The sequence below is a fragment of the Falco rusticolus genome, chromosome 4, assembly GCF_015220075.1.
Source record: "Falco rusticolus isolate bFalRus1 chromosome 4, bFalRus1.pri, whole genome shotgun sequence".
NCBI lineage: Eukaryota > Metazoa > Chordata > Aves > Falconiformes > Falconidae > Falco > Falco rusticolus.
The window spans coordinates 67,439,975-67,463,545 of record NC_051190.1 but is presented as its reverse complement, the minus strand read 5'-3'; the positions used below and the strand labels follow the sequence as shown (position 1 = coordinate 67,463,545).

The 23,571-nt window shown below is 42.8% G+C and overlaps 1 protein-coding gene across 3 annotated transcripts; it reads right to left on the bottom strand.

The window, feature by feature from the left end:
- Positions 1-1,559: 1,559 nt before the first annotated feature.
- MAP3K8 (mitogen-activated protein kinase kinase kinase 8) lies at positions 1,560-23,521 on the bottom strand. Of its 3 annotated transcripts, none has more exons than XM_037382992.1 (10): positions 23,043-23,521; positions 21,226-22,340; positions 18,405-18,529; positions 17,129-17,489; positions 14,234-14,398; positions 12,485-12,746; positions 9,739-9,845; positions 5,361-5,513; positions 4,495-4,741; positions 1,560-2,948 (listed from the first exon to the last, which is right to left on the bottom strand). In XM_037382992.1, exons 3-10 carry the CDS (start codon positions 18,437-18,439, stop codon positions 2,815-2,817), a joined length of 1,464 nt encoding a protein of 487 aa, XP_037238889.1. In that variant the 5' UTR covers positions 18,440-18,529; positions 21,226-22,340; positions 23,043-23,521; the 3' UTR covers positions 1,560-2,814. The 3 variants fall into 3 exon arrangements, with proteins under 3 accessions (XP_037238889.1, XP_037238890.1, XP_037238891.1); XM_037382993.1 differs by having other exon boundaries at positions 23,306-23,521; XM_037382994.1 differs by lacking the exons at positions 21,226-22,340; positions 23,043-23,521 and having other exon boundaries at positions 18,405-20,656.
- Positions 23,522-23,571: the final 50 nt, after the last annotated feature.

Here is a 23,571-nt window from a genome sequence, read left to right as displayed (position 1 = left end):
AGTTAGCATGAGTCTCAGTATTTCCCCCAAGAGAGAATGAAACTACGCACCAGAAGTCAACACAGAGGCAAACCATTTGCAAAATCCCACAGCTCAGTGTAGACCAGCCATCTCCTTGAGGCTTGGGCTGGCAGGGTTTTCCCACCACCCCTTTTTGTTCCCTCCCCCTCATATCCACCCTTGATTACTCCGAGACCACAGCTACTCAGGCAACCAGATGAGAGGAACTTTCTTCCCCCTCCCAGGTTATTTCTAATCCAGTTCATTTGCACAACCTTGTCCCCCAGGCAGTGGCACAAACAGGTGAAACTACACGACTCAGGGCTGAACCACTGTGGGATACATTTGAGAGATGTGATATGCTTGGGATATTGTTTATTGCTCCAGAGGGAAATCCCTGGTTAGCTGCAGCCTGAGGCTCACCTGAAAAACAGTCCTCAGCAATTAGAAAGCTCACAGAGCTAGCAGCAGAGCTTGGTGTTCACTATACCTTCAGTATACTTGTTGATTGTGTACCAGTCCTCTGAAGTGATGTTTATCATGAAGACTCATACTGTTTAGACTTGTGGATGTGCCTATAAAGAGCTATTGGTTCACTCAGCCAAACCTTACCACCTACATCCAGCAATACATAAACCATAACTACTTTGGATAACCTGGTCACTTATTACTTGTGTACTGTAAAGATATACAACAGCCATATCCTAGGAACGAGTATTTAATAGTGAGCTGTTCCCATATGCAGATTGCCATGCTAAATCATTTAACTGCATGGGGAAGAGGAGGATGGCATTAAAGAAAAAAAAAATAGAAGAAAAATCAGTGTAACGTTTTTCAGGCAATAGTAAAAGCCCGTAATTCTGACATGGATCTCATTGTTGAAGGATCTAGGCACTTGATAAGCATCTGCATAACACCTAGCCACTATCTGGTGAGGATAAACGCCTTAAATTTATAGAAAGGAAACTGGGGAAGGGATTTTAAACCCACCTCCATTACCTGAAAAGCCGCTTCCTACTAATTCTATGAATCTCATTAAAGATCTAAAGCCACCAGCACAAGATCAGAAAATTGAACCCAGGTCTCTGAAGGCAAAGATGAGCATCCAAACCATTAAGTCATGTTTTCTTTCAGTCAGCTACACTGAAAGTCTGATCCCTAAATACCCTGATCACTACAGCCACTATAAATATGAAGGCAGCTCCCCCGTACAGCTCTCCTCATAAATTTTGCACAAAGTACTGGAGCAGGTGGGTTATTCCCAACAGGATTTTTGGCAACAATTAACATCAGGACTGAAGAGCTGCATGTTGTACACAAACCACTGTGCAACATGCAGGCAGTCCAGAAGGAGTGCTGGGGTCTGAGAATGAGATTTTGTCAGAAACCCTCATCATCTGTTACCAAAGCCCAAAATCCATCAACAACGACCTTCACTCACCTCCCCAACAAGTGGAACAATACGTGTAGCGCACCGAGGCCACGGCAGGGGATGTTAGCCCAAATACAGTCACAGCCTCATGGTGTTTTCAAAAGGGAAAGAACAGAGTGACCACGTCTCAAGGCACTGAGCTGGATTTATTTGACCATATCAGTATCAAACTAGAAATCATCTGTTTAAGACCATGTGTTAGACAAGAGCAGCATTAAATATCAGATGTATGAAAAAGAGACTGTGCTTCAGGAAAGATTCAGTGTACAACATACATAGTATGCCATTTTAACGCAAATGCTTATAAAGAGTCATTCTAAGCATCAAAGAAAGTTTTATAAAAGTTTACGTTCTCATCCCATGGGATGTACAGAACTATGCAGTTTACATAGTTTTACTATCATCCAAAACATCATGTTTCAAATGTACGAGGCACAGCAAGAACAATAATACAATTCCATTTCCATAGGAACATAAACACAGCTTGTCACTTCTGACATGCTTTCCAAACCACAGCACTCACGACAATTACACGTGTACAATTTTTGAAGTATTAAGAAGCATGAGTCTGGAGCCTGCCCACTGTTACCGATTGGGAATAACATTTGATCGACCCTTGAAAACTACTCAAGATACCCTTGCAGTAGCTGTAACACAGGAAGCCACTGCCATGCTTTCTCAGGGCCAGCTTGCTGTGCTATTCCCGAAGATAACCAACACTGCCAGTGAAGGATTACCTCCACCCACAAAGGGGGACAGTGCCCTGATTAGCTCCGACAGCCCAGGGAAGATGCAAAGTTAAAACACATCTTTAATCAAGTGATGCTTTGGCTCCAGAGATAGCTGATAGAAATTAGCTCTGCTTAAGAGAGGCCCTGATTTCCATTAAGCATGACCAGAGACTGGTCAAGCCTCAAAGACAAAACAAGACTGAACCACTCTAACTGGTTAAATCAAGAACTTTTTTTTTTTTTTTAAGGTTTCCTCTAAGGACAGCTTAGAGAGACTGAATCTTACAGCCCACATGCTCAATTACTATTATTCTTTTTCATGGAAGTACTTGCAAGCAATATATATATTATAAGTTTTATAAAAGTGCAAGGCCCAGCACAGGAAGATATCCTGGATTAAGGCATCCCAGCAGTGTTCTTTTTGCCATCTTCTTGTTGGTCAACCAACAAATGCACAAAGGTCATTGCTTGGGATCAGCTTATCAGAGCCCCTAAGGGTTTAGCTTAACCGTCTGTGCAATTAAACACTATTCACATTTGACAGCCTACAATGGCAATATTTTTATGTACAAATTTGAAAATCAAGTCTTAAAATCCATTTTTAAGAGGTAGAGGTCCATTTCTGACCTGCCAACATAAAATGTTACTGCGTCAGTTGTATTCTAAGGCTGGTGGTCCCCTAACAATATTGAAGTAACCAGCTAGAGCTCCAAGGTCTATGTAGAGTGATCTTTGCCTCTTTAGCAGGTCCGACTCTTCCATACTCCCAGTACACAACGAGGAATCTAAAAAGAAAAGAGAAAAAGCATGTCATTGTTGCACAAATAGCCACACTAGTTCTGTTTCATGGTTGTAGACACTACAACCAATATTTGCTTTTATCTATCTGTGGTTTAGAAAGCTTCATTTTTAAGGACAACATAACATAAAGCTCATGTAAAATAAAATAAAATAAAAGACAACAAATCAATCCACAACACTAGTGCAAAGAAAATTAAGCAGTTTGCTACTGAAAACTCCAAGTGTGTTCAACTATTTAAAAAAAAACCTCCCTCAGCTGGGACAGCTAGGCAGAGCTTCCTCATCCATCGAGCTATAGTGCTAAGGGAGAGTTTGATGCAAGAAAAAACCCCAACTGCTAACTTTCTGCCAGCTGAGAATTCCCCTTCATTATAAAGCAATTTTAATCTAAACAGATAATATCCTCTTTAAGTCACTGGGTGTGACAATACTGAATAAATATGGGACCATCAGTCTCAAGATGATTTTTTTTCCTTTTAAATCAAGGTCTGAAGAAACCAGACCTAGTTTGCAACAGCAGAACTCCCCTGAATACTTGTATAATGACTGTCCTGGAATCTCAAACATCTAAAGTTTCAGTTTAATGCTCAAGTATTTTTTCATCTTCAAAAGAATTGATCCAGATGGCCTGAGCCAGTCAAAGGGTTATGCACCCACAAAGCAAAATCCAGAAGGAGCAATGCCATTCTAGATGCAAAGGCTGTGATCAATTTAAATTTAAATGCTAAGTGGATTTGTTGCAACAACTATGCATTACAGCACACAAAACTTTGCATAGGTATCTTTTCGAATACTTACCACAATCAAATAAACCACTTGTCTGGGGTCAGTTTTTAAATGCCCTTTGTTATGCCTCTCCTAACAGAAATGTTAGACAGAACAAAAGCATTTTGAAGTCTGTTAATAGGCTGCTGGCACTAAATCTCCCTTGGGCTTGGTATTATCTGAGGACACACTGAGTTTCCTAACTGGTTCATGTATTATCCTTCATAAAGCACTTATTAATGCACAAGAACTATGTTCTATTCTACAGTCATTTTTGGTTTTAAAACGAAAGGCTTGTACTGCTGACACTCAACAATACTACAGTTATGGTTTTGTGTGTATCTTTTTCTTTGAGAAGGCAAAAAGCTTTGGATTTGGTGGTCGTGGTGGTTGTTGGACTTTTTATTTTGTTGTTGTTAACAAATCACTAGTGTCAATAAAACACCGCTACTACTGTGGCAAATTAAGGCAATTTAGGACAGCAACCTACACTTTGCAAAGTGCCCTGAACGACTGCCAGGGCTTTTTCATGAGCCAGCCTTTCTGGAGCTGCAGAATTCAGGCTGTTCTTCCCCTGCTGAAGTCAATGGGCGTTTTACGTAACACTTAATGAGCTCTGGGTCTGATCTCATCTGACTGGGATTTTTACTGGTCTCTTTCCAGCAGCTTTTTGAGTTTCGTTTGTTTCTAAACACTCACTCAAATCAAGTTTTGACACAAAGTAAAATCTACAAGGTGCAAGGTAAGTAAACCGGGTACCGTTACCTGTAATGTTTTCTGGCAACTGCAGCTCCTTCCTCGCGAGTAGTCTTTTCCTTTCAAACAGTGCTGAGTCCAGGCTCTGGCACCGCGGCTGCTCTTCTGGGGGTGGGTGTAAGGCTCCGTGTTTCAGTAAGTCTGCTGCAGACAGCCTATGATTAGGATTCCTTTCTAGAGCTGCTTCTAGCAACTCTCTCATGGAAGTGCTGCAGTCTTCAGCTATGTCCTCTAAGGGGGGCGCTTGCTTGTGTATCTGTTGGAATAAAAAGAACGTTGAAACAGTTATTCCATAAAACAATGGAAGGGGAAGTCACAGATAACCACGAGTGGTCTGGGAATTCCCCACTTACAACTCATCACCTCCCTAAGCTGGGCTGGTCAGTTACAACAGAACATGTAACTGCACAAAAATCCACCTTTTCAAATTCAAATTTTACCATAAATTTAAAAACTCAAATCAACGCCAGGCAAGCCTAAAATCTGGTGCAATGTAAATTTACCAGATTTCTGTACACACTGGAAGAATCAGAGAATTAAATTTGTGAGACTCCAGTTTTTATCTGCAACTCCTAGGCAAAACAAACAAGTAGGGCTTGTTTCAATCAAGTTTCACACTGTTCTAACACCGTCCTTGCAGTACACCGAAGGCCTGTAAATGGTAACACAAACCACAGAGATGACACCAGCTCAGCCTCTGTCTTCCCCTAAACACTCAAACCCCCACTTCTTCCCTCCTTCCCCTGAAGCAAAAAGTATGATATCACCTCTCTGACAAAGATTTTGATAGTTTTTATATGACTGGAGCTTTCCAAACAAGGCTACTTTAAACCCTTCAACTGAAACTGAGCTATGGCTTTGCTAAGGACACTTACAATATAGAGGTAGGATGGATATGCAGAACGAGGATATCTGTTCACCCAGGGCGGGATGCCAGTTTGCATATGAATAATAGTAGCTCCCATACTGTAGATATCTGCTTTTGTTGTGTGGCCTCTGCAGAGGATAACTTCAGGGCTCATGTAAATCTGGGAAGAACAGTCAAAAAAAGATTAATCAATAGAGGGAAACAACAGGCAAAGACAAATTGTGACATTTTGTGATCCAGGAAACCCCCCTCTAAAGGGATGCACCCTACTAGCACCACTAGCACCTGCAGCCTAAAGACCAAGCACCACCTAGAAAATATGATTTTTTTCTGCTCTGCACATTACCACAATCACAGAGATTTTCTGGTCTGGCACCTGGACAAACTCATATTCCAGGTTTGCTCTCTCCAGACAGGCCACAGCTCAGTGGCTATGGGACTTCGCTCAGCTGTGAGAGGCTGAGGTTCAGGCCATAACTCTGCTTCGTTCAGTTGGGTAGCAGGAACCTCATCCTTCCACAGCAAAAGAAGCAAGGTGCCTGAATTGCCAGTTTATTTTGTGGGGCACTGCTGGGACCGCTCCATTCTGCCTGAACAACACAGGCGCGTGCTAGGCTAAAGAGAGAGGGTTGACCCCCACTGCTAGCCACCTCGCTGGGGGTAGGAGTCCATTCTCTCACATCCCTTGCATTGGATACTACACAACTCTTCTGAGAAGAACTGACAGATGCACACTTTCCTGCCTTACTTACTCTTCTCCTCTCAACCCTTTATCCAATAACCTGCATGTTGGGGCATCATCCTAAGAAATGGGATAGTGAGGAACAAGCCAGGTTTAAGGCAATGCATAAATTAAAAGTCAGGTCTCTTATGTCCTGCTGCATGCCCTTTCCACCTGGTTACCCCCAGAGCAGCTATTTTGAGGCAAGCATCCCTCTTCCACCCTGCGGGGTTTTTTTAACCAAAAATTCTAATCTCATCTAAACCAAAATACAGTCTCCACCCAAACATTTCACTGAAACATTTGGATTTGTAAAGACCCTGAAGAAGGATCTGGTGGGAAGCTCCTACCAGCTACAGGCAGCTGGGAACCAGACAGGCAGGATGGCGGTGGCACACCCCGCGGCTGGCAGGAGCTGCCAGCACAGCTCTGCCTCCGCCACTGGCCCAGCGAGCAGGTTTCAACACAGCGTGGGCACAGCCCAACACACCAGGTTAGCAAGCCACCCTATTTGCTGCTGGTTTCTACTTTTCCCTCACCCAATTTCCCTCTAAAGGAGCCAAACAGAACTTTAATTAGTTCAAGTCATCCTGCCACAAAGAATCACATTAAAAGCTATTAACTGACACAAGAGCAGGAAGTTAAGTCATCATCACATGGGTTTACTGCTTATTACCATAGATTGAGCACAGCTGTAGGGCTCAGGCAAATTCTGAGGAGTATTTCCCAGTAAATCACGTATGATACCTGCAAACAGAGCTTCCAACTGGAAGCATGTGCAAAGGTTCAGCAGGCATCTACAGGTGCTACTTACTCCTATCACTGCTTTCCTCAGGGCTAAGATAGAACAAGTACATCTGCACCTGCCACCTTTAAAGTCTCTTAAGGAGCAAAGAACAGAATTTCTACGTTTGTTAAAAAAAAAAAAAACCCAACCAAAAAAACCCACAAAAAAAAAAAAGGCATTAGCAAATACAGGCAACTTGAGTGAAAGTTGCATAAACAAAAAGCAGCTGCCTTGCTGAGGAAGAAAGAATGCTGGAACAAGAACCTGTCTGCAGTTATAGTCAAAGTGTAAAAATCGTCAAGATGCACCTCCACTGCACAAGGACAAAAAGCAAAAGTTAGATGTGCACCAATGCTATGATTTCAGACTGATTTAGACTAGCCTAAAACTACCAAAACAGGCAGCACAAGCTCTGAATACTTTCCCATTCTCACTCCTTCCTACTGCTGGGCTGGCACTTGTCTGCCATTCAGACCAGAGACATAACCCAGCTAAAAACCAGTCCTTTTCTTCATGCTATGCTACTTTTAGTTTAGCGTTCCTGCAAATTAATTACACCTTCCACATTTAATAAAACTTAACAGACAACTTTTTTCTCCCCTCAGATAGTTTTAACTGAAGCTTACATATTTTAACAGTGACAGAAACATAACAAAGCATAGCAAATACCTAGCAAATATATTTCCTGCAGAGCAGTTTCATCACAACCCTAGTATACTGTGTCGCATGCCTTGTGCATACACTGTTCAGAAAAGCCAGGTTTGTCATGCTACACCAACTAAATAGAATTTAACTCTCTTTCAATCATTCTGCCCAGAATTGCAACTATTCATTTTCATAAACACAAAGAAGATTCACTACATTCAGATCACCTGTGCTATAGACACAAATAGAAATCCTAACCCCCCAAACAAGAACATGCACAGGAGAAAGGTAACTCCAACTGCCACTTCCTTTGTGGACACGAGTCCCTGCCAATACCAGATGTAAGAGAAATCAGTCAGTCCACAGGCACGACGCTGCATGGTGGTGATGATAGAGCCCTAACAAGGGGTTGCACAACCCACATGCAGAAACAACACTCCTGGACAGCTGTACCACTTCTTAAGGCTGCTTTATAGAGGGTGAAAAACTCAGGAGGGCTTTGGAGAATCAAAATCTTACTTTGAAAAAAATCAAGAAAGCCAGCACAATAAAGACTGTAAAGCACATTTGTGGGTGACTGGATTCGGCACCCCACAAGGCTGAACAAAGGCACTGTGGACAGGAAGATGCCTAGGAGGAAGACTGAGCAGAAAAACCTATACGCTAGCATTCATGATGCTCCTGTAAGTCTGTCACTGGTATTCGAAAATCTCCTTTCCCAGTGCCCTCTCTGCAACCTTACTTCTGGCCTGTGATGCTGCGACAGAGCAGCAGGACTGCTGGTTCCAAGGACTGGCTACCTGTCCCCTGAGACAGCAAACACCAAGCACTGCCACGTTTCATGGTTGTGGGGATTATCCGCTTTCTGAAGACATAACTGCAGATGCTCAACAGTGTGGAATAATTTTCTCCTTACTAAATCAAGAACTAAGTGTTTTTCACAGTAGGTCAGTCCTCCAACTAGACGTGGATCATCACCAGTCCACTCCACAAACCTGGAAATTTCCTGTTTACACACATCTCCATCCTTGTGAAATACCTTACCACAGCCTTCAATTCATTCCCACCATTTTTCTTATTCTCATTAACATCACACAAAAGCCCCTTAAACAAACAAACAAAAAACTTCAAACTAAACCAAAACAACCCCCCCCCACAAAGCATGTACATTAAATGCCAGAAAGCATGTTGCTTCCAGTACAGTAAGCATTTTAAGCTTTTAATTCCCCTGACTAGAAAGACAGTGAAAAAAAATGTTCAAGTATTTTCCCAAATATCTTGGAAAAAAATAAACAAACAAGCCTAATGTTCTGTGAAATCTTGGTTTATCCTACCCTTCCAAGGAGTTAAATACTTTTTGTCAGTTATACAAGTATCTCCTCTAAACACATGCCTATGCTGTGGAAGACTATCAAAATTGTAAGCACCAACGTTTCAGCTGAAGCGTTTCCTGTAAACAACTTCCTCCAGCAACACAGAGCACACAAACCCACATTTGCAGCAACTATCCAAGCTACTTGCTGCTGCCTGGTTGTTTGCTAAAGCACCAGCCCTGGGAACACCTTGGCATGATTGTAGCCCAAATGGTGTGCAGGACCTCAGTGCACGTTCAGAGTCAAAGTTATAGAGAACGTTTAAAAGGCCCCCACCTCCATCACTGTAACGTCTAAGCAAGTTTAATAGATAAATCAACTGTGCCATACGTAACCCCCAAAGGACAAGTGCATTACATGTAGATGGGGAAAAGGGCTTAGAAATGCTAAGGGACTAAACCCAGAGGTCTGTAATTTCTGCAGTTTCAAAGGAGGAATCAAACTACTGTGTTGGGCAGGCCACCCCAGTCCATAACTGGTATCTCAGAAGAAATCTTTGCTAGAGCAAAGAACAAATTCCTGTCTGAAGTGTCTCTAACCAGCAGCTGATCCACTGCAAACAACCTTCTTTTGACTTCAGTGAACCCTGATTTCTCTTTGACTTCATATTTAATAATCTAACAAACAGGACTGCAGAGAAAGTGACATGGCTTTCAAAGTGTAACACCTGATCCTCTATTCTGCAAGTTGAAATTAAAAATATAATTGAAATTATATTGATGTTTGTTTGTAACTTTTTGAGAAGTTATTACAAAACTCTTTTGCCCAAACTTCTACCCTCAAACTCCACATTTGAGCCTAAGCATCACAACCATGGCAGTAACACAGCATAAGGGCTTTTGTCCCTTCAGCTTCTTACCTCTGTTCCTCTAAGGTCTTTGGGGTAGTAAATGTCTCCAGTCATTTGAACACTTAGGCCAAAATCCACCAAAACAGCCTTAGTTGACATAAAGACAATGTTGCTTGCTAAAAGAAAAGCAAAAATAACAGCATGTAAGTTTCTAGCATGTTTGGCATTTATTCTACAGCATGCCTGTTTCATTTGGATGTTAGCCCGAAAAGGGAGATTAGCACAACCAGCCTCTATAGCTGACAGTCCCTCTCCTACCCAAAACGGGACTGCTAGTGATTGGGTCCAATTTTAAAATCACACCTTAAAAATCAAACTGGAATGGCTTATGTAAAAGAAGAATCAACATTTGGTCATTTTCCAGAGAGAGAGAGAGAGAGAGAGTGAGAGGCTGAGGGTAAGGGATGAAGGTGGAAGACTGGTAGGCACCTCAGCACAGTGAGGCTTGCCCTGAAGATGTTTTATGGTCTCCAAGGTGAAGAGCATGCTGTGCAGGTCTGGCTATAAACAACATAACTGTTGGTCACCAAGAAGTTTCTCTACATTAATGATTTAAATGAAGACAGAAGCAGAAAGTAACTGAGGCCCCTCCACAGCAGCCACACCAGCCTCCTGCATGGGTCAGCAAGAGCAGCTCAGTGTGACAACAGAGCACAGACTATGGCTGCAAAAGTAATAAAAGACACAGTGTTCCAAAATCCCACTGAATCGCAGCAGTATCCAGGAGCTTTCCTTTCACTTTCCTTCGTAACACTCGGCCTAAGGCACAACTTTGTACTCAAGAGGCTTTCTTTGCAGTTGTATTTCCAATCAAATATTTATGAAGGTAGTGCTCCGTGTAAGCCCTGAGAAATTCCTGTTTGCCGTTTCAGAAGACGTGGATGAATGAAGTCTCCAAGTTACACAACAGAAATGCATTTTTGCCCAGAGGAAACCATGTGTCATTTTCTGTCCTGACAGTGCCCATCCTGACCCGCCAGTGGGAAGACGCAGGTCTGATTTCAGCAGCACTGACTCCTGAAGCAATACTTCACGCAGCTGCCTCCTTACCACTGCTATGAAACTACGTACATGAATCTGTAATTTTAGGGGTACCTTTGAAGATATGGATTTTAAACACCACATAAAGGACGGTGCAGAGGGCCAGACTACCACAGCGCAGCAGGCTCTGCTGCCTGTTCGGGACCACACCATCCCCAGCTTCGGCTGGTTTTGGACTGAAGTTCCACCCCCTACCAAATAGCCTCATGATTTAACCGCTTTCCAGCCAAGGGCTAAAATGAGTAGCAGCGCCAAAATGCTCCAGAGAGCCAACAGAAAGTCCTCCTCCCTTCCTGGCTCAGAGCAGTCTTTCTGTCAACGAAATCCTCTCCTGGGCCAGCAGGACAGACTCAATGGCAGCCCATGCAGCAAGGAAGAAATCGGGGATGGTCAGGAACGGCCCTTTCTATTGAATTCCGCCTGGTGAGGGAAGACACACACCTCGACTCTGCTAGAGTGGAGGGCACAGCTGCCATTAAGGGCCTGCCCCCCCTCACACAAAGCGCAGGCTGCAGGCGGGTGCGTGGCCTGGCAGCCATCGGCCAGCTCCACCCCAGCTCCTGCCCTCCATCCCACAGGGCTGAAAAAGGCTGGGAGAAGCAAAACGCACTCACATCCACCACATTCACAACAGGCTGGTTCTCCTATCCACTATCAAAGATGTAGTGGGATGGGTTTTGGTTGATTTGGTTTTTAAACCATTTAATCAATGTCACTGTTACTGCCAATTACGATAAACCCATCGGAAAGGCTCTTACCACAAGTGAGAAAGAACAACTAAGGGGAAAATAAAGCAGTTTTATAGTTGTCAGAATCTCAAAGGTTTACATCTAAAGTACTGACCTGTATCAACTACAAAAAATATGCAAAACAGATTTAAAAAAAATAGCAATTCCTGATAATCATCTTCTGTCAAACTATTTATTTTAACTCTTTGCTTTGAATAATTCTAGTTTAAACTCTCAAGTTTAGCAAAAATGAACTCACAGAAGAGATACATCTTCATTAGAAGTACTGTTACTAGAAAGGCAGAATTTATCTGTGGGGGAAGGTAATGCTGGGAGAAAGGGGGAAGGTAATGCTGGGAGAAATGGTATTTTAAATTAAATTTTAAAGCCATTTTATATTAATGTATTTAATTTAGGTTTAATATCAACATATTTTGATTATTTATAAATGTTAATACCCAGAGCTTTTGAAAAGCAAATATATACTAAAATTTGGAGTAATTGTTTAAATTAAAAAAAAACGCACCAGTACAAATTACGTATTTAGTTCTCAAGTGTCTCAAACTGAGTAACGGCCACGCAGAAACATAAAAACTAAAAGAAGGTGCAAGTGGAAGGTGGGCATGGAAGCACTCAAGATGAATTTACACAGAAAGAGGGAAGCTTCTAGCTTAACATAGACTGATAATTTCTCTCATTCTGTTCAGGTTTTTATTTCAAATTGAGTTGCTCAAGAAAGGCAAAGGAACTATGACTTTCAAATCATCCTCTCCACTGAGTGTATTAATGAAAAGCGTAAAGATCAATTATTTACGCTATTAATGAATAGCGTAAATAACAGGACCTGACCTTGTCCTTTTTTAAGATTATCCATCCCTCCCTCCTCGAGATGCAAGGCTACATGCCCCAGTGGAGTCCTAGGATCTCCACTGGAGTCCCAGTCCAGCCTGGACTAGAAAGCATCCCAAGGAATCACACATACGTACGTTTGATATCATGGTGGATAATCCGCTTGGAGTGGAGAAAGTCAAGTCCTTTCAGAATATGCTTTGTCACCCAAATGATTTCAAATTCTCTCATAGGACCACAACTCTCCAGCTTTTCCATGACAGATCCTCCCTCTCCAGCTTCCATGAAGAGATGGATCGTCTCATCCCACAAAATGGCACCATATAATTCAGCAATGTTTTCGTGACGGAAACATGCCTGTATTTCAACATCCGATGGTTTGAACTGTTCCACTGGAACCTAGAACATTGAAACAAAACCACAAAAAAGCAGCTCAAAAACCAAGTTATCCACACTAACACTAGCTGTCCTATAGATTAAAATGGAAGGAGGAAGCAAAGCACTCCTATGCACTTGTTAAAATACAGAGCTTTATTTTGATGCTGTGACTTGTTCTTCCTTTCTGGTTGAGATACATCCTGTTTAAAGCTGAGAGAGTTTCTGGAATCATGCCCAAATAAAAAGTGCAAACTTCCAGAAAAAGCAATGTAGCAAGAGTTATTCCTGTCAGAACCCAGTGGTTACGCAAAAGCTCTATGCAAACTTCCTGGTGAGGGAGATAAAAATCCACCGCTTTTTCCATTAGCTTTGCACAGTCTCATCTGCTCTACAAGAACTATACACCCACCTGACACATGGATCAGTGCTCAGCACAGTCTACAGACTAGCCATGCTCAGGGCCACCACTGACCTCAACTCAATCCTTATCAGCACTGTTTTACAGCTTACAAGAGATGAAACCTCTCTCAAAGCGAGCACCTGGCAAGCACTATATTTCTTGAAAAAAGTACTGACGGCAGATTGCTAAGCCAATAAAAGCAGTGTTTGCTTACACATGGAAAGGCTACTACCACTGCTTTTATTCTCCTCCCCTCAGACTTGTGGCTGTAAACCAAATAAGAGGCTAATATTTTCATTGCAATGAGAAATACTATTTATATTTTCAGAAGCATCAGGATGTTTTAATTCTGCAGCAGGTTATGCAATCTGTCCCCACGTGGATACGTTGGCTGCAAGGGAAGGACATACAACTGTCTTTCCAACTTTTTCACACACAGAAGTAATACAGGTACTTATTCACGAGCTGGTATACATAGAGCAGTGTCCCAGCTGAGCTTTTACTGGCCCTAAATATTTACCGCTCAATTCAGAATAGTATGTGGAAAAGTAAAGTTGAAAGAAAATGTTGGCTTGCATGAAAATAGGGAGGGTGCTTAACAGTTTTCTTGAAACATCTCACAGCCTTAAACTCAGTCAGTGCCCAAAACACAATGAGAGTTGCACATAAGCTGAGCCCTCTGGGACATTAATGGCATTGGGAGTGAAGAAAACTTAAGTCTCAGGATCACAGTTAAAGGATGAGATCCTAAAACCACCTGCAGCAATGGGGTTTTGCTATCATGTTCAGCAGGGATGTGATCTCACGCTGGTTATTTTACCACCATGAGTACAGCAGAAAGCTGTCTACCTCAGCACCACAGCTCATGTGGCAGTTACACAGGCTTCCAGATACTTTCAAAATGCAGAAACTTTTGCAGTCTCAGAGCCAAAAAATTAAAAGAAACTAACAATTAAAACCATGCATTTTTCCTACCTTGTGTAGCCCAGCAAAACCAAGATGATCATCAGCCTAACAGTAGAATTTGATGCAGATATATTTGAAAATATACTTTATGTACTGTGTCATAAAATATTTGCTCAGAGAGAAAAATAGTCAACTAACATACCAGTTTGCATGCCATTCTTTTCTTGGTTTCTCTGTCTTGGGCTAAGTACACCTTCCCAAAAGCTCCCCGAGGAATAAAATCAGAGCCAATGTTCCTGTAAGTCAGCTTCCACGGAAACAGAAGAACATCCGAGTCAATTTGATAGCGCCCATTCTTGGGTGTGATCTGTGGAGTTGAAAAAACCACAATCAAACAAAAAGAACTCACAATGAAGTTAAAACTACTCCAAGCCTAATTAATTCTATACATGTAGTGAGAAAGAAAAAATTTCATATATACGTGCACGATGCATGCAATCTATTCAGCAGTCTTTATTTAGAAACACCAAATGGGAACAGCATGTGAGGTGTGGCATTCAATCACAGCCCAGGCATCCACGTTTCTCTCTAGTGACTAACTTACCAAGTGTAAGTTGCAATTAATTGTCTTGAAACAACAACAACAGCAGCTGGGTTAATGAAATTACCCACCTCTTCTTATTAGATTTACCTGCACATGTTTGTCCTTCCTGTAATCTGCTAACTTGTTATGCCACATACCTGTTACTCACAAGCTATCTTACATGATGTGAGCAAGAGTTTCAGCATTTCCTAATATCACATGTACTGCTAGGGGAATATATTTTGATTTTCCATCTTGTTTCTGCTGCTTAGTAAAAGATCAAAGAAGTCTGCCACGATTTTACCAGCTACCTTCTAGTTTTATACTATAGTTAAAAAAAAAAAAAGAATAGGAAGCACACTGTCCATTTTTGGTAGGTAATGTTGGGAGCTTTGGTCCTCTATATCATCAACAAGGCAAGGAGGGCTCCTCCAGGAAGCAATTGAGAGCATCTAAGTCAGTATCTTGTTCTAAATCTTCCCTCTGCAAATGTCAGAGAGAGACCAAACTCCTGACTACAGCCATGTGAGTACTGCTTGAGGTTTGATGTTATTTCTTCAGCCTCTTAATATTCTTGCAGCTAAAGAATGAATCTTTCCTGTGAATATGCTTTTAAGTAATTCGTGTATATACAGTACTGTCAGTATCTGGAGTATGATTAACCTACTTAGAGCTACTTTATTGAGATTCTTGAATATATGTAAAAGCATATCAAGGATATTTATCACTTCACATCTGTCACATGGCCTCACATACCGAGCTCTTCAGCTACATTTTTTAAGATAACAGCATATTAGGAAGATTATTTGGTTTAGTTTTCTTTTTAAGATGTAACACAATCTTTTTGTGCTTTAACCACCTTCATGTTTTTCAATTGGGAAAGTAACTTCTTGGCTGCTAAAGCTGTCATCTGTGACTAGTATGTACATGAAATAAGTTCATTCTTCAAAGTTCTTAATTTTGGGGATGATAAGTTCTTAACTATTGAGGGGCAGTATCTTTTATTAAAGGTATTTTGCTTAGGAGATGCAGAATGAGCCTTCCCTCTACTTATCAGAACCAAGCTAAAGCCTAGTAATCCATACATTTTGCCTGCTCGCTTCTGCATTTCAAGGGGTTGAGACTAGCTAATCCATAGGGGTTACACCTATCCTGGAAAGAAACACTGACTGAGTGGAGCAGACTTGCTGAGGGAGAGCGCAACAATCACCACACAGGAGGTTTTCAGGACTAGTTCCTAGCCTGCTCATGGAGTGAATGCTCATTTGTGGCTGTAACGCATCCTCCAGCTTCAGTTTCAAATGAAAGAAATCCAGTTTGTGTGCTCCAAGACCCTTTGTGATGCAAGCCACAGTGTGGGTCACCAGGCAATCAGCAACACTCCTGATCCTAACTAAAATGCTGTAGATATTTACAATGTAGATGCACTTGCTGAAATGCACATACAGGTAATGTCCTGCCTCCAGTCCTCAGCTGCTTAATGGGATCACATGCACCTAATAGTACTTGGTTCACAGCAATTGTATGTATCTGTAGAAACAACATGCAAGCAAAACAACCACGAGTATGCAGAACAGTGTCTGTCCTAAGTATAGGAAACATTTAATACTCCTAGGTGTCATTTCAACATTAGAGTTTAAAACTGACTCTTTTGCAATACTGCAATGCTCCCTCCAAATCAGAATAAGGCGATACTTTGTACTGTTTCAAACCCCAGTAACCAGTAGGACTCAAGCAACAAATGTTCACATATAAAACATATTACATGCAAGATATTTAAGTTGATAGAAGCAGAACACTTTAAGAAAATAGAGCAGCAGCACAAATACATTTGAATAAACTTCCCTTTCATAATTGCTTCCAGAGCAACTGATTTTCAATAGAAGTCCAACGACCCTAATATCTACAGGTGCTTATAGAACACAATTTTAGGGAAAAAATGAACATATCTCTAAGCAATGAATCTATACTTGAATTCAGCAGTGTGTGATATCATATAATATTGTAGCTCTGAAAGTCACAGTTCATACTATATGCTTTTTCTCCTTATCTTGCTTTTTTACACTTTGTGAAGATAAAGTGAATTCAGTAACTACACCAAAATAGATCCTAGACTTTTATTTGGGAGTTTTTCATAATGAACTCTTTACTGCACGAAGTAAAGGCACTGGGAAACCCTTAGCATCTCCTGAACCTCTAAGCCATCATAGTTGTGGCTTTTGCTTTTTTACTATGCGTCTTAAGTTTGTATTGGGAAATTTTTTGTAATTTCAAGGGATACCAAGAGCCTGTTAACCTATAGTCAGCCTTTCTAAACAACAGTCCTTTCTCCATAGCTGCCTGAGCCTGCATGGGCTAGACTTGATGACTTCAGAGATCCCCTCCATTCCCCAGTTTGCACAAAGAACAACAGCCTGTTACTCCTGGGACTGGGGGTGATCTTCGTTTAGGTTCAGTAAAACCTTCTAACTCCTAAGGTTTACTAATTTTCAAGTGAAAAGAAGAGAGACATACCATATTCAGGAGGATTCCAGATTCTTGCTGTCTGCATCCTTTAAATTGTTTTGCAGTGTTAGATACCTGATTTGCAAAAGCAAGCAGGTCTTCCACAGTCCCGTATTTGACAGAGGACATCAAAGAAACCTCCCTTTCACAAAACAGTAAAGATTCTGTACGTTCTTCATTTTGATTTGACTCTTCACACATTGTAAGTAAGCTGTCTTTATAGACTGCAAGGTCTCCACCTGGATAAAGGTTTTCCATGATGTCTATCACCTCAGACATATTTAAATTAGTTAGCAACAAGTCAATCTCCTCTTTGCTATCACTCCCCGTGCTCATATACTCCATTACTGTCCACTTTGCAAAACCACTCCTGCAAAAAAACAAACAAACAAACCTGAAAACACTTTTCATCTAAATTTTTTTTAGCAAATGAATGTTTTAGAAAGAAAAGAAGTAAGTGTGGTGATAGACAGCTCATCATTACACAGTTAAGATTTAAAATTATTAATTTGGATTATGAAGAAAATAATAATTAGTAGACTGGATGAAGAGGAAATGGAGAAAAAGTCTTTGCTAATGAAATTCTATTTAGAAGTTATTAGTGAACTTCCTCTGTCACTCATTCTTGGAATTTACTTTGATAAAGCTTTTTATTAAAGGAACTGGCACAGTAAGGTAGCACGAACTAGTTATATTTTGCTGGATATGCAAAAATAAGGAGCAACCTCAATAAAAATGAAGAAATTCATTACTTGGAAATGAACGACAGAAATAGATATCAACATACTCAATTAGTTTATCCCTAAGTTTTTATGAGCAATTTATGCGATGTGTCCAGGAAAAGGAGAAGGTCATGGAGCAAGATCATTCCACTAGTAATAAGCACCTATTAGTATCGTTGCATAAAGCACAAGTAAGTCACCACCTGAGATACACGAACCATCATTTCTGCAAATACTTGATCAGAACTAGACTTGAACCGAAATTTTCACCAGTTTCAGAAGACAATCAGAAATTGAGTTATCACAAAAGCTTTGAAGCAGTTTCCAGCAGTCTGTTCTGCCCTCACTAGTCCTAACAAAAATTTTTGAAGATAAATCTTGACCATTTTGCTGAAGTGGACTTTCACTACAAAACTGGGTTCAACTTCTCATAAAGTCCCTTCCTATCTCAGGTTCCTACTTCAAGTCAGAGTTACTCTATTCATGTTAGAAACATATGCATGGTCGGTCATTAAAATACTTATACAAATAGTTTTCAATATGCGAATGTCTAGAACACTTACCTTGTATTTATCCAGGTTACATCACACAAAACCATCAATAATGTCTCAATATAATCCCTAAAGTCATCATGTTTCTTGAACCTGTATTTACCACCGATGATAATTTCACAGCGTTCTGTAGTAGTCTATTAAAAAAAGCAAAACAAATAAAGCCATGGCATACCAGCTCAGGCAGAAGGACTGGTTTATACTCATATGACCATTTGCTTCACAGACTTCACGGAAAGGAAAACTAGTAATCACAAGGCTGAGATAACAGGGGATTTTCTGCAGAAAAAGATGACAGCTCAAATAAAGAATCAAGCTACTGCATGATCATTCAGATTTCCAAGTAGTAGTGAAAAATAGTTTTTCCATGGTTAGATCCTGAGTTTTATTCTCCCTGCCTCACACTTACCAATAGCAGAGAAGGATCTCCTTTTTCTCTAGCAAAACCCAGTAGAGCATGCCCTATTTAGAGAGCTCTCATTTCCCTTTTTTATAATCCACTGCAATCATCTACTCTGAGCAAAAGATAACATCCAAACAAAAAGATACTTCCAAAAAAACCACAACCAAACCCCAAAAAAAGAGGAAAAGAAAAAGGAAAAAGAAAAGCAGCAAGCTCACAACCCATTTATCTCAAGGTCCAGCAGCAGACTGTCCCCTGAGGACACGAAGCAATGCCATTTACCCAGGTACAGTTTCTGGTTATGATCATTATCTTTCTTACCCTCCCCACAAGGATGTGGAAGCTTTGCGGCACATATTTCTCATGGGTTAGAGTATTTACGTCAGCAATAACGTTGAAGAAAACCGAGTAAAATGATGCGGCTGACTTGGCAAAGAAACTCTGACCACGTGCAGCGAGTTTGAAAGGCAGGACAGGACAGCTCAGCAGATGCTGCATAGGAGGAAAAGGCAAGGGGAGTGCCTGCGGTGCAACGCGCTCCTTTTCAAAACCCCAGGGTGACAGTGGCAGAGCACCACTGTGCCCCCCGAAGACAGACACAACGACTTTCACCAGCACTCTACACCAGTTCACCCAGCCTCCAGTCAGCCTGATGGCACCCGTAGCATCAGGGCAGCCAGGTAGGAAACCTTGCAGTCACTAGCACTACTTGAGTGGGGAGCACCCAGGCTTTGTATTCCGGGTGCTGAGCGAGGTCAGGGTTTTCCAGCCTACACAAGAAATAAAAGATGCTAGGGGTGTTTCCTAACACCTAGCATGTCATTTTCCTGCTCTATGCCCAAGCTGAAGGCTGTTAACAAAGCCCGAAGATGTTCATTATAAATGAGATTTCTGTTTTCCCCCACAGCAGGACTTCTACTCGTTGCCTTTTTTTTAGTGCTGAATTAGTGGTGGTAGAGAGAAGAAGCAGTCCAGTCATAAAAGGAACCAAGAAACTGCATGCACCAAGTGAGGTAAAGTTAGAAACTAGTCCTGAGGGACTTTCTGAAGAAAAACATGAGCCTCTAGATGCTCTAGTCTTTTGTGGATAAAGGCAAGTACATACCACGATTAAATTAATTCACTCTCTGATAATGTTTTCATGCATAAGGCTTCTGCACAGTTAGGACAAAATGCAGCTTTCTGTAAGTACCAGCTCTGCTCTGTTCCTCAAAATGTTCCCAAACTACAGTGCAATACTAATAATACTCTTGACAGTTTCACTACTACCCAAAAAAGTAACTAAGTATTAAATGTTTACATAAAGAGAACAGTGTCTAGTCCACCTAAAGCTGATTTTTTAAATGATGCAGCAATATATATATTTCCACCACTGGCAAAAATGGTGTACATTTGCCAACAGGGAATTCATTCTTCCTCTTTATTCCTAAATCCTGCACTAGTATCTGTGGTGGACACTCAAGTAATGTTCTAAATCATTCCATACAAACCAGGTACACAGAGAAATTACATCACTAAGTATGCTTTGCTTAAGTTCTCAGTTAAAAAAGTGGTTTTACATGCAGTGGAAAAATAAAACTAAATATAAGCACTTAAGTCAGCTGCTAAAGCACAAGACTCTTTCTCCAGTTCTGCCATTATTTCAACATCATCACATGAGTAATTTCCAAGCCAAAGGTTTATTTCTCTATTTATCATGAATGGCTTTTCCTTAAACCCCTTCTCCTGAGAAGCGTGCTGCTTCAGAGCATCCTTCTATCCACCATGTTAAACTAAGAGTAACCAGATACCGGACTTCTGAGCCTCTGTGGGATTTTTCTGTGTCAAAAATCAACAAATCAAGAAAACAAAGAAAACTTACAATAATGAAAAAAAAAAAAGACACCTAACCGAAAACTGCACAGACTGGCTTAACAAAATCATATACATATAATAAAGGTTTCTTGTGCTGCTTTTAGGGAATAATTTTCTGGTCTAAATAGCAAGTAATTGTCCACCAGTGATGAAAAAAACCCTCCTTATTTGTTTTTAAGCAAAGTTATCAACAAACCTTGAAAAACACAATCCCCTTGGGAGAAAAAAAAAAAGTTCTGCTGTTGAGGGACAAAGAATATCAACAACTTCAACTCCACCTCATTTCAGATTTTCACTTGAGAAAAAGAAACCCCCCCGAACCTCCCGGCGCTGACAGTGGCAAAGAGCCCCCCCCCGCGCTGCGCCCCCCCTCCGGCAGCCCCGGGGCCAGCGCAGGTGCTACGGAGCGACGGACCCCGCGGCAGCTGAGCGCAGCCGGGCACCGCTACAGCCCCCGCACCCCATCCGCTGCCGCCAGCCGCCTCCGCCGCGGCGCAGCCCCGTGCCGTGCCACCGGGGCTCTCCGGCCCCTCTCCCCAGCGCTGCCCGCCGCCCGCGCCCCCCGTCCCCGCTTACCCGCGGAGCGCCGGGAGAGGCCGCGCGCCCGCCCGCAGCCAGCGCCGGGGCCACTCGGCCGGGTCCCGCGGGAAACTCCCGGGGGCGGGGAAGGGCGCAGGTAGCGCCGCCCGCCCTGCCGAGGGCGGGGCACCGGGGCGGCCCCGGCCGAGGTTTCCATTTCGTTTCCTGGAAGGCGGGAGCGAGCGCCGCCCTGCCCCGGGCGCACGGAGCGCGGCCCCGGCGGCAGCTGCCTGTGGCTGGAGGCCCCGGGATCCGCTCCCGCTGCCCCCGCCTTCCCCCGCGCACCGAGCGGGCGCCCCACCAGCCTCCCGTGCACGCCTGGTTTCAGCGTTATCTGAATAACGCTTCCGCTGAAGCTCCGGTGGAATTTAGGACAACAACGCGAAGGATTTGTCAGTGGCAGTAGGATTAAAATACTCTGGGCAACAGTGGCGTGAACTTGGTCATTGCTAAAATTGGGCAGGACTACATTTTATTTCTCGTCCAAAAGGCAGTGACTCTGGTGGGACTGCTGCCCCACTGCTCCTCTTCAGTGAATCGGTTTTCAACCACAGAAGTGGCACCTCTCAATCACCAAAACAAGCTGCCGCAACACTGGGACCTGATGAGCTGGACCTGTCTCAAGGTCTCGTGAGACACCAACTTTATTCTCTGTTTTATTATCTGCACAAATGACTATTTGCTTACTGAAGTTAAAACTTTCATTATAAAGATTCAGGACACTCACTCACCTTAGGCTTCAGTGTTTATTACCAGTAATACAACTCCTTTTCCTGGTTATGTTACCAGATGGACTGACTCCCTTCTTTGAAGGTTTTCTGTTTGCTACCTCTCCTATGTTGTTCAGAATTGTCCAAAGTATGGCACAAATAATATTCTGAAATGTGCAGGCATTCAGACAGACTCACTACCTGATTTTGTTCTCCTTAGCCTTGTAACTTAGTATGTGGAACACTGCTAGCAGAGTTAACGTCAGTTCATACGTGGTTTCTTTTCCAAAATACACAGCAGACAAATATATTGGTAAACCTCCATAAAGAAAGATGTGTCGTCATCTCTGTTGAGGTTGACCTTGTTCACGTGCATTACTCTGTGCGTTTGCTAAGAAATGTCTGTGAAAAAAATGCAAGAAAGCTGAAGATGATTAAAGGGAAAAAAAAAACAAACAGTAAGGAAATTAAGGGGATTGGGGAAGAAGGTAGGTTACAGAGAGGTAAAAAGGAGAGAGGCCAGGCCAAGGAGAGGGTGGAATTGGCAGCACCTTGAGAGTGGGAGGGTAAGCGTGAGTAATGCATCCTTAACATGTAGCAGCTCTCACGCTAGTTCTCTTTCAGGAACTTGCATGGGTTATTATTTTTTTCTAAACCCACAATTAATTTTAATGAAACCATTTTCTTTTTTTAGATCAGCCTCAAAGGGGAAAAGAGGAGGAGTTTCTCTTCCCTCCACATCAATGAATTTAAGAAGGACAAGTCATAGGATTCCAGAGGAAACTCGCCATGGAGAGATGGAGGAAACACAAGTTTCTGCTCCATGACATGCATACGTAGGATATAAATTGCAGTATTTTAAAAGCAGTCTACTCTGTCTTCAGGATTATCCTGGGATACAAACCCAAGATAATTAGGTCACTGCAATTACTTACACACCCTGACTTACCAGGAGGCTACCAAGAGTAAAGCTCTGCAGTGAAGACCTGCTAATGCACGAAGTAGCCACGTGGCCCCTGACGTACACTACAGGTGCTCCCACAGTTCTTACCTAAGTGACTGTTTTTAAATACTAAGGAAAACAACATCTTCTTCAGTCTGTACCTGGGGAACCATGCTGTAGGCTGAACCATGCTCTAGGCCTGCGCCTGCTTCCCGGGCTCCCTGCAGCTGAGCCCTAACCGCTGCACTCCTGGTCCCGCAGGACGTGCACGCTGACTCCTCTACAGCCACTCGGCATTCGCACCCCTGGCACGGGACCAGGCAATCGTTCCATTTCCCCTCCTCAAATAGCCAGCCTGCCAAAAGCGAGATTCCAGCCTCCATATCCCGGCCGCCGGCCCCTTGGGGCTCATGTCTCTGCCCACCTTCGCCCTGCGGTCCCCGGCTGGCGGGGTGGACGCGAGCAGTGCCCGCGGGCACTGGCAGCTGGGCTCGCAGGGGGCCGGGGCCGCCGTGCGCCTCCTCGCTCGGGGCAGGCAGCTGCCCGCACCCACCGCCTCGGCCGGGTCGGATCCCCACGCCAGCTCGCACACGCCTCGGCGGCGGCAGCCGCCCTTCCCGGCCCGGCAAACGTCGCGGGCGTCACCCCAGGGCGGCCCAGCGCGCCGGGCGGAGGAAGGCTGAGCCTTGC